This window comes from Dermochelys coriacea, chromosome 5 (assembly GCF_009764565.3).
Source record: "Dermochelys coriacea isolate rDerCor1 chromosome 5, rDerCor1.pri.v4, whole genome shotgun sequence".
NCBI lineage: Eukaryota > Metazoa > Chordata > Testudines > Dermochelyidae > Dermochelys > Dermochelys coriacea.
The window spans coordinates 3238295-3248741 of record NC_050072.1 but is presented as its reverse complement, the minus strand read 5'-3'; the positions used below and the strand labels follow the sequence as shown (position 1 = coordinate 3248741).

The following is a 10447-nucleotide window of genomic DNA, read 5'->3' as shown; positions in this document are numbered from 1 at the left end:
TCACACCTCGCACACCCGAGGGGGAGATGGCTCTGGAGGGCGCTGCGCCTGCTGGCTCCCTGCCTCCAGGCGGAGAGACAAGTACAGCCCCCACCCCGCAGCCCCAGACGCTCCGGACCAGAACCTTGGCTAGCATATATCCACGGAGATCTCCAGGGAGTTACAGCAGCTGAGATCTGGCCCCCAAGCTCCAAACCAGCATGAGGCAGCATTGCTTTGGTTTTAGGTTTTATTGAAGCGAGTGAAAAGCCAAGCGCCCACAGGCAGCACCGTGGAGAGCAGGTGAGAGGCAGCAGGCTAGCAAGCAGCCACTGGCCATGGCACACAACGGCAGGGGGAAAGGGTGGGAGTGAGGGGCTAAACTCCATCATACATGGGGCTTTCTGAGCCCACCAGTGGGGCAGGGGCTGGCACTGGGGTTGGCATGCACGGGGCTGGAAATGTGGGCATCAAGGGCTTAAAAAAGCTACAAAGAATTTGTCCCTCAGCAGCAGACTCAGGGACTCACAGGGCCAGGGACTCTGAACCATTTCCCGCCACCCCACAAGCCAGAACCAGGCTCCTTGCCAGAAGCCCACAGGGGTTACCTGACCTGACCCCCTCCAGAGCACCCTTTCAATATATGCCACAGTGCGCCCTGCTGCTGACATAGTAGGCTGACAGCAACTCTCCACCCGCTGCAGCCTGGGAGCTCCCATGGGGTGACAGCCCCCAGAGACCCAGCTCTGAGCTGTGGGGAGCTCACATAGCCAGTCACCCACCCTAGGGGCCAGGGCCCTGGGCTCCGAAATGCCACTCCAGCGAGCACACGGGGGATGGGACAGGAAGCCAGTGGGACCTGTACTGGTTGCTCCTCTACAAGGGGCAGACTCGGATGCCTTCTGAGACCTGCAGGACTTTCCAACTGGCTCACAAGTGACACAAGTTTGCAGGTCTCAGCTTCACCTTGAGTGAGGACTACCATTGCCCACAAAGCAGCCTGCTGAAGAGACTCCACTGTGCTCTGCCCACCAGCTCCTCCAGCTGCAGAGAAGATCCCTCCACAGCCCAATTCCCACTGGTCCGAAAAACAAAGTAACCAAGTTCCAGTGTGTGGCCGGTGCCCACTCTGCAATGTGCCAGCTCCCCTCCTTGTACGACACAGCTCGTCACGCTGCCTCCCGTGGCCTCACCCTGTAATGCTCCTCGGGCAGAGTCCTCAGACGCTCAGCGGCCTGCAGGGAAAGGGAGAGCACGGGTAAGACTTCCGCAGAGAGCCGAGGGCACTGGAACCGGCACCAAGACCCCACGTGGCTACTCCAGCTGGACGGGCAAAGAAATCAGGGGCTGATTCCTGCAGTTCAGGAGCGTGGCCTATTGGGGGCACCAAACCCCCTACGCCACAGCCCACCCTTCCGGGGGGGGTGAACTCCCTGCCTGCAGCCCCACACCTGCCCCTGGGTGCCCAGCCTAGGCCACTCCCAACAGAGCCTGCTCCTGAGAACACCCTGCCCCCGATCCAGGGCTCGTGCGCTCACCTGCTCCGGCGTCAGGTCCCGCTGAGTCTGCGCTAGCATCTCGTAGCCCACCATGAACTTGCGGACAGTGGCCGAGCGGAGGAGGGGCGGGTAGTAGTGGGCATGAAGCTGCCAGTGCCCACAGTCTTCTCCCAAGTGAGGCCCCATGGGGGCGCCTGCCAGACACAACCCAGCAACGATTCTAGGTACCGGTCACAGGATGGAGACTCTGCTCACATGGCCCCCCGAGCAGCCACCGTGACCGGCGGGGGCTGTATTTGAACCGTCAACCCCACATGCCAATCCCCTGAGCCACCCGGTGCCCTGACTCGCCCAGCACTCACCTCCCTGGTGCCCCCCCCCCACCACGTACCGTGCCAGCCCATGGAGTACGGGAAGGAAACCTCAAAGAGGTTGTCGTACTTGGTGAGAAGCCTTTTCATGACCGAAGCGAGACCTGCAACAAGGACAGCGAGTGATCTGTCACCAGCCCTAATCCAACCTGCCACAAGCCCTTGGCCTGTGTAGGGGCACAGATAACAGGAGGGTCCCTGGCGCGGACGGGGGGCAAAGCTTTCAGAGGAAAAGCAACCCAGGGAAAAGTTTTTGTGCATCTTGGCACAGGCAGAATCTCACGCCCGCCCTGCCTGCGAGGCAGCTCGGTGCCCTGGCACCGACCCAGTCAGCAAGGGGGCAGCTCTCCAGAACTCACGTTCCAAGCCAGAGCTCACAGCAGTCCGACCCCTAAGCCTGGGCGCCCACCCCCGGGCTGGGCCAGTTTGGGTCGCAGCTCCTAAGGGAGCCACTATGGAAACACGAACTAGGGGCCTTGCCCTTATGGGACACAGCGGGTGTTGACTCTGGAACCTAACGACAATGCGACCACCAATGCCCTTAACTACTACACTGCTGGGCAGAGCTTGCAAGGGAGAAGGGGGATCGCGTCACTGATTGGTCGGATACAGAGAATGCCTCACTCTGGCACTGCTTGAGAAGGGAACGCTGCTCATCCTCCCTTCCCACCCACCAACCTACCCCTGGTTCAAACTGCTCCAGGCCTCTGGGTTGGAGCCCAAACCACGACCTTCCTCTGCACAGCCATGCCTTCCCTAGTGCCTCTGGGATGGGGGAAGCTGCCCTGAGATTAACCCTTTGTTCACAGGGGCCAGGCAGTGCCCCTGCCCCATCCCAGTGCTTTCCCAGAATCCAAGGCCAGATTGCGATCGAGTCTGTCCTCCTGTGGAACACAAACCTGGAACTGCCCCATAATAAACCCTGAAGCAGATATTTTGGAAAAATACCCAGTTTTGATTTTAAAATGGTCAGTGATAGAGAATCTACCATGATCCTGGATAAATTGTTCTAATGGTTAATTGCCCTCACTGTTAAAAATTTACACCTTTATTTCCAGTTTGAATTTGTCTCGCTTCAACTTCCAGCCATTTCATCACATTAGACCTTCCTCTGCTAGACTGACAAGTGCATTGTTAAATACTTGCTCCCAGCGTAGTTACCTATAGACTATAATCAAGTCACCCCTTAACTCTCTCTTTGTTAAGCTAAATAGACTGAGCTCTGAGAGTCTCTCACTCTAAAACAGGTTTTCGAATCCTTTAATCCATCTCATGGCTCTTCTCTGAACCCTCTGCAATTTATCAACATCCTTCTTGGATTGTGGGCACCAGACCTGGGCACAGGATTCCAGCAGTGGTTGCACCAGTGCCAGATTCAGATATAAAATTACTTCTCTATTCCTACTTGAGATTCCCATTTACGCATCCCGGGATCGCGCTAGCTCATTTGGCCACAGTGTCGCATTGGGAGCTCATATTCAACTGATTATCCACCATCAACCCCCAACCTTTTTTAGCGTCACCGCTTCCCAGGATAGAGTCCCATATCCTGTAAGCACGGCCTGCATTCTTTAGTCCTAGATGGATTCATTTCCATTTAGCTCTATTAAAACGTAAGCATATTGTTTGCTTGTGCCCAGTTTACCAAGCGATTCAGATGGCTCTGTATCAGCGACCTGCCCTCTCCATTATTCACCTCTCCCCCAGTCTGTGTGACATCTGCAAACTTCCCAGAGCCCCAGGACCTGTTGGGAGAGCTTGTGCCTCGCATACCGAGCCACCTGCCCTTTGCACAGCATCGGCCGCCCCCACCTCCCAGTCTAGTGGACCGAACATAGGGCAGGCAGGTAGGACACCCAAGTTCTATTCCTCACTGTCAGGGAGTTGGGGGACACACCAAGCACCAGCCCAAGCCTGGCTCTAGAAGCTTCGCATGAGTGGCATGGCACCACGCAGGGACAAGCATGCGGGACTCAGCCTCCCAGCACCCCCACATCCTGAGCCCAGCTCAGCACAGAGCACCTGGGGAACTGATCAACAAAGAGCTGCCCTCCGATCCCTCGTGCTGGGCACACAGCCGGAGCTGCTCCACCAGGCTCCAGAACCCCCATTTCTGATTTCATGCCTTGCAAGAGAAGGAAATGAGAACAAGGGGGCTGGGAACTCTGCAATCCACCAGCAGTCAAAGCTGGGGGTGGTTGGACAATGGGAAGCAGTGATTGGAGCTGGTACGAGAGACAGGCATGCTGCCTGCAATGCAAATCCAGCATTTCCCAGGAACCTTTAAAGCTCCGGCTGCCTCCAAGCAAGGATGTGAAGGGACTGAAGTGGACTCCCCTAGCAGCTGCCTTTGAGACTCTGGAGAACACAGTAGCACTCTGGTCTCTTTATGAATGCAAAACACAACCCACAGTGGCACATCTGCCTGAGTCTGCAGACAACCTGAAACAACGGCTCTGAGATGTGCAAGCTGTCCCCACTCATCTCAATTGGGTGTTCACTCTGAAGTGGAATGATGATGTTACATGTTCATATGATTAACTGTCTCATTGCTGCTCAAAGCACACAAGAAAAGAGGGTCGCATTGTGCAGATTTTCATAATAGGCTATAAACACGCTCTCATTCAGGCATCAAAAGTGGGTAGAGCTTGCGTGTAACAACTTCTTCCCACCCCAACATCCAACCCTTGCATTTGAGGGGCTCAAAGCAATTTACAAACCATGATACCTCACAGCTGCCTGCCAGGCAGGGAAGCATCATTACCCCTATTCTACAGATAGGGAAACTGAGGCAGGAAAAGCTAGAGTTCCTTGCCTGGTGTCAGAGCCAGGAAAAGAACCCAGAGTCCCAGCTCCTGGTGTTAGGCACCGTGCCATTCTCTGCTGTTAGCCACAAGGAACAGATGCCTCAAGCTGCTTCTCAGCCACTGAACAAAGATTTTTGGTGAAGGATGGGCCAGTGGGCTAATCAGTGGGGAAGGTTTAAGGTCCAAGCCCTGCCTCTCACCCCCAACTGGAGCATGGCAGGCGTGGGTGAGAGCAGCTGGGGAGAGGGGCCAGAGGACATTCTAACCCCACTCCAGAGCGGGAGCGGGGCGGACACATGCAGCAGCAGGCTCCAGAGCAGAGCATGCAGTTGGGGCAGAGGGGGGGCATTTCCATCCGGGGCCAGGAGTAGGCAGCCACTTACTATCCCTTTCACTGTTGCTGAGCTCCTGGAGGCGGCAGATGTGACGGCGGGGCAGAAGCAAGGTCTGGAAAGGCCACACGGCCCAATAGGGGACCACCACCAGCCAGTCCGCGTTCTCCACCACCAGCCGCTCCTGCAGGGGACAGCGCACCATGCTGAAGGGCTGCAAAGCCCCCTGCACTGGGAGGGAGGGCTAGTACTGCCAGCCTTGCCCAGACACAGTGAAGCTGGGGGCAGGACCCAAGGGCGCTCCCAGGCCACAAGTCTCTGCCATGCAAGCTAGGGCAGATCTCCCTTGCATGGCAGCAGTAGCAGGTGCTTTGAGCTCCCTGCACACCCTGCTGCAAGAGGGTCTCACACAAACACCGAGCTCTCTGAGCCCCATTACAGAAAGAAGCTAATCTTAGGAGAAGGGGTCTTGCTTAAAAGGAGTCCAGACCTGGCCCCAACAGGACCTGGAGCTGGTCCCCTCCCCGTTGCCTCCCAGGTGAGCCATGACCACCCCCAAACAGAGCCAATGCCCCCGCCCACAGGCCACTACCTTCCTCTGAGCCTCCAGCCGGGCGTACTCCAACAACATGGGCACACCGCGCTCCTGGAGGTGCTGCCGCTGCGTCCGGTCCTCCAGCCGGGCTTCGTTGGGGAGGAAGTTACTGGCCCAGACCTGGGGGGGGAGAAGAGGCGCAGTCGCTGAAGGGAAGCAGCTGAGATACCCCCCCGGGGACAGTGTGAAGCGATGCGGTGGGTCTGCATGGTGCCGCTGTGCTCCACGCAGCGGGTGCCAGTGGGGACAGCAGAGGCTCCCAGCTGTGGTACCAGAGCGCCACCTACTGGCAAGAACAGGGCTGAGCACCTGGTGCCCTGCTATTTCCTTATCGCTCCCCGGGTACGGCAGAGTCCCCTCCCTGATTCTATGATCCCCCCAGACAGACGGGTACGTCTCAGCAAGGAATCAAGCCCAGCTCCTCCCCCACCTCCCAGCTGCCTCATCTCTAGGGCCCATCCCTTCCCTGGCCTCACGGCCACCAAGGGGGCCAGTCAGCGCGTGCCCTGATGGTGGGTTCTGCAAGGTGGAGACCCACCAACCCCTGCCACAGCCATCGGGTGGGACCGACAGCACCCCCATGGCACACAGCTGGGGGTGGGGGAACAGCTGGGCGGTCTCAGAGCAGCCCCTCCACCAGGGCTTCAATCCATCTAGTTTAGATGTCTCGAGTGATGGCGTTCCCACCCGGCGGGCAGGACAGGGACCATTCCCCAACCTGACCCCGCTCACTGCAAGGAATGTTTTTCCTGAGATCAGCCTCAACTTCCTGTCTCTAAATCTCAGCCGGTCCCTCTGCACTGTTCCCTAGGAATCCTCAGAAACTAGAGTCAAATGTTGGGGCCCCAGCGACCGCTGTGATCACCTGTTTGGACCTCCCGCATAACCCAGGCCAGAGAGCCCCACCCAGAGATCCTCACGTACAGCCCAAGAGCATGTGACTGGGCTGGAGTGGAAATCTGAGAGATGCCAACTCTCCATTGGAAGTACCCCCCCTGTCTGTAGAGGCACCAGTCCCATGGCTCATCACCCTCACTCCTAGAGATCAGCTTCCAGCCCCTGGATCTTTTTCTGCCTTTGACTCGGATAAAGGAGGCTCTGCTACAATAAATCTTCTCCTGCGTAGGCACTCTCAGACTACAAGCCAGCGAGCCCGTATCCTTCCCTTCGATAAGATTGAGCTCTGCAGGTGTTTCGCTGGCACCTTCCCATGACAGGCCCCACGCCCTGCCATTCCTGGATGTCTGTGTGACAGATGCTCCCCGAGCTGCCACGGGGCCAAGTCTGGCAGATTTTCCTCCCAATCCCCTCAAATCAGCCCCATTGATCGATGGCTTTTCCCTGGCCTCCCTCCAGCTCATCACCAGGTAAGAAGAAGCCAAGCCCTGAACAAACTCCGCAGCCCCAGCCCCGAGGCCCTCCCCACAGAATGCCCCTCTCAGCATTTCACCCGAGTCACTGGGCACAACCCATGAGACCAATGGAGGATGGGAGATCCGGGAGCCGGCTACTCAGCCAGGCCCAGCCCCTCGGGACTGCGTGATTCCTGTACAGGAGACAGAAAAGCTCCCCCCATTCCGTGCCCCTTTCTTTACTGGGTGCCCATTGCTGTAGCATCCAGGGGGTGCCAGACACCCACCTGTGCTGAACTGCAGCCAGCCAGAGCTGCAGGGAGCATCTCAGCAGCCCGGCATGAACCCTGCTTGGGGGCTGTAACTGGGGGGATTTCTATGCGCACAGTGGGGCTTGAGGTGGGATCTTTAGATGCCGTTTGGCAGGCAGGGCTGCAGTGGACACCTGACCAGCAACAGGCCCCTGAAGCATCCTGCCCCTGGTGGACTGAGGGCACCGGGGAGCAGATTACAGCAGACCCTATAGCAGTTAAGGGGTTTCCCTGGGCACTCTCCCTACTCTAGGGAGCTGGCATCACCATTCCTCACGGGGACACTCCGCTGGCTCCCTGGACAGGTGCAGATGGCACATCCCCCATCCCCAGAGAGTCACCGGGGGAGCTCCAGAAGTCTCTCCCCACACAGCTAGCGCGGGGCTGGGTTGCCAGCTGGGAAGCAGCTCCGCCGGGAGGGCTGAGGCAGAAGATGGCACCCTGTGGGCTAGCAGTGGGCCCCCCAGGGAGGTGGGGGGGGCAGGAAAGCCCACCCTGCCCCGCAATAGCTGGCAGGGCTACACTAAGGGCTGAGGCTAGCCAGAGCCGGAGAGACAGCTTTGGAAGTTAAAGGGCCTTTCGCTCGCAGCTGTATCCCAAGGGTAGAGGCCTCAGCAGCTCTCTGGCAGCACCAGGAAGGATCGCTTCATATGCTCCCCACTTAAAATGCTCCCAAGCGGATGCTACAATCTCCCCCTCAAACCGCTCTATTCGGCAGAGGCCTCCCCACCTCCCAGCACAGGCACAAGGTTGGAGGAGGGACGGATTGGGGAGGTTGCTCAGAAAAAGCAGAACCTGGAACAGCCAGAAGAAGCCAGTTGCAGGTTTATGCTGCCACCTGATGGTAAAATTGGCTGAGGCTAAACAGCCGAAAACATACAATGAGCATCATCGTGAAGTGTAAATGCATCCGTAACATTTCCCAGACTAGAAAAGGCTGGGGAGGGGAGTTGCTCTCAATGAGAAAAATATTTTTTGAAGATGGACAGCAAAGAGGTTTTAGATTTTTACAAGGTATCTGCTTTGCACAAAGTGCGATTTCAACCAGTAACCGTGTGCACTTCCAGGGTTTCGTCATTGTAGGGTCCCTCACAGTGGCTATGAAGTTCTATTAACTCCTTTCTAGTTACTGCTACAGCTGTCCCCCCTGCTGCCAAACAAAACAGAACAGGGAGAATCGACGTGTTTTGTGAGAGGGGAACATAACCCGTGGCCCACATACAAGGCCAGATCTTCAACTGGCATGAAGAGGCATGCCCCTTTGAAGTCAAGTTAGCTAAGTCAAGATCTACACCGGGTAGGAATCAACCCACAAAAAGTTACCCGGGCATCCAGAGAGTTTAGGAGGAACAAATGGGAAGATGCATTTATGGGCCACACAATCTTAACCCTGACCCAACAGGGTGCACTAAGCAGCTCCCATATCAGAACGTACACTGAGAGGATTGTACGTGTGAGATTAGGGCAGTCCCTCGGCTGGGCTGTCAGTGCCTGGGACCAAGGAGGCTGAGGGAATCCCGAGTCTGGTTCACTTCGCACTGGTGACGCTCGCCCTTTTCTTTTCGCCCTGCCCTGGGTTTGGACAGGGAGATGGCACCGGTCAGTTTCACTTCGCAGCTGGTCAGTTTCACCGCCCACCCAGTGAACTAGCTCAGTGCTGTCACCTCTGGCTCTCAGGGGGAGGGAGAGGCTGAAGCAAAACCTAGTCAGAAAAGTGGCTGTGCAAAACAGCACCACCTGACACAATGCTCAGCCCATCACCCCATGCAGGAGGCAGGTCCCTGGGCAGAGGAGTGGCAATCAGATACCAGGGTGAGGTCAACCCTCCACCAGCCCATCTGCAGCATCGGGGCCCTAGATGATGGACTTGGCTGCCAAGTGAGAACAGACCAGACACGAGAAAATGGGAAGCATCGGGGGCAAAGAGGCAGACATGGGTTAGGATTCAGACTCCATGGCTAGCCCTGCATTGCTGTCTGGACAGCTCAGATGTCGCAAAGGAGAGTTTTAAACACACATTTGTTGAAGGAGATGCCCACAAGAGCGATTTGAACATTGCAAAGCTGGAGGCTCTGCCAGCAGGGCTGACAAGGGTCACTTTTCAGAGACAACCAAGGGAGGAGCAGGAGGGTGCTGGGACACCCCTTCCCATAACACAACCCACCCACCCACCCCAACCCATGGCACAGTCCCCGGAATGTGAGCAGCTGGCTCCCTTACCTGGCAATGAGGATGAGGGTTGGAGCAGCCCATCATGGCCCCTTTGTTCTCAAATATCTGCAGAGAGAAGGGAAAAGAAGCTCTTGGGACTATTCTAACGTCAGCTGTCGGTAGCTGCTGGCAAGGAAGCACAGCCGAGCAGTTGAAGCACTGCCCTGAGAATTTGGACTCCATGGTCCTATTCCCTCCTCTGCCCCTGAAAGGCCTTTGCAAGTCACTCACCCGCTCTGTGCCTCAGTTTCCCTATCAACCACTTGGGGGGTGATAGTGACAGTGACCAGCCTCTGGGCAGAGCGGTTCGATGCACAGATGTAGTGAGACTCCAAGACCCCAGGTGGATGGGGAAGGAGGCCAACCAAGCTCAATGGATGTACTGCAGAATCCCTTTGCTCTAGATCAGACTCTTCCATACGGGCAGAGGAAGGTTCTCTCTCCTTAGACCCTGGGAGCGCACATGACCAATGGAGAGGGGAGCCCTGAGCCAAAGGCAGTGGTCTAGCAGCATGGGGAAAGTCTCAGGCTGGGAGCGAGGGGGCGCAGGGACCCGGTCACCAGTGAATTAGTGAGGACCCAGAGAACTGAGAGGAAGCTTGGTCTGGCTCTCCAGACCAGTAGGCACAACAACTTGACGGCAGCACCACTCTGGCTGGGATACAAAACTGGTGACGTTGCAGACACTCTGCCCAGCGCAGACCATGGGGGGCAGGTGGGGAACAGCAAGGGGGCACAGCAGGGGCATGAGAGGCTCATAACACGCCCGCTACCATTTGGCTCTCAGCAGCGCCCGATGCTGCACCAGCGTTAATGGATTCGGCCTCACAACCATGCTCTGGGAAGGTGTGGGTTATTCTCCCGATTTCACAGGTACGGCTACCGAGGCACAGAGCCGTCACACAGGTGAGCCAGTGGACTAGAACCCAGGAATCCTGGCTCCTCACTGCTAGAGCCCACGCGATGGCGACAGCACCCCCTAGCTACGCA

At 57.1% G+C, this 10447-nt stretch overlaps 1 protein-coding gene across 3 annotated transcripts in view; it reads right to left on the bottom strand.

The window, feature by feature from the left end:
- Positions 1-215: 215 nt before the first annotated feature.
- GALT (galactose-1-phosphate uridylyltransferase) overlaps positions 216-10447 on the bottom strand; it is a 23721-nt gene continuing 13489 nt past the window's right edge. For 2 of the 3 annotated variants that reach the window (XM_043515220.1, XM_038402954.2), the window contains exons 6-11: positions 9467-9523; positions 5581-5703; positions 5040-5172; positions 1870-1953; positions 1518-1672; positions 216-1214 (exon numbers count right to left, since the gene is read on the bottom strand). In XM_043515220.1, coding sequence (XP_043371155.1) covers positions 1149-1214; positions 1518-1672; positions 1870-1953; positions 5040-5172; positions 5581-5703; positions 9467-9523 — 618 coding nt within the window. In that variant the 3' untranslated portion in view covers positions 216-1148. Of the gene's footprint in view, positions 1303-1517; positions 1673-1869; positions 1954-5039; positions 5173-5580; positions 5704-9466; positions 9524-10447 lie in introns of all 3 variants that reach the window. The other variant, XM_043515221.1, reaches the window with a different exon arrangement.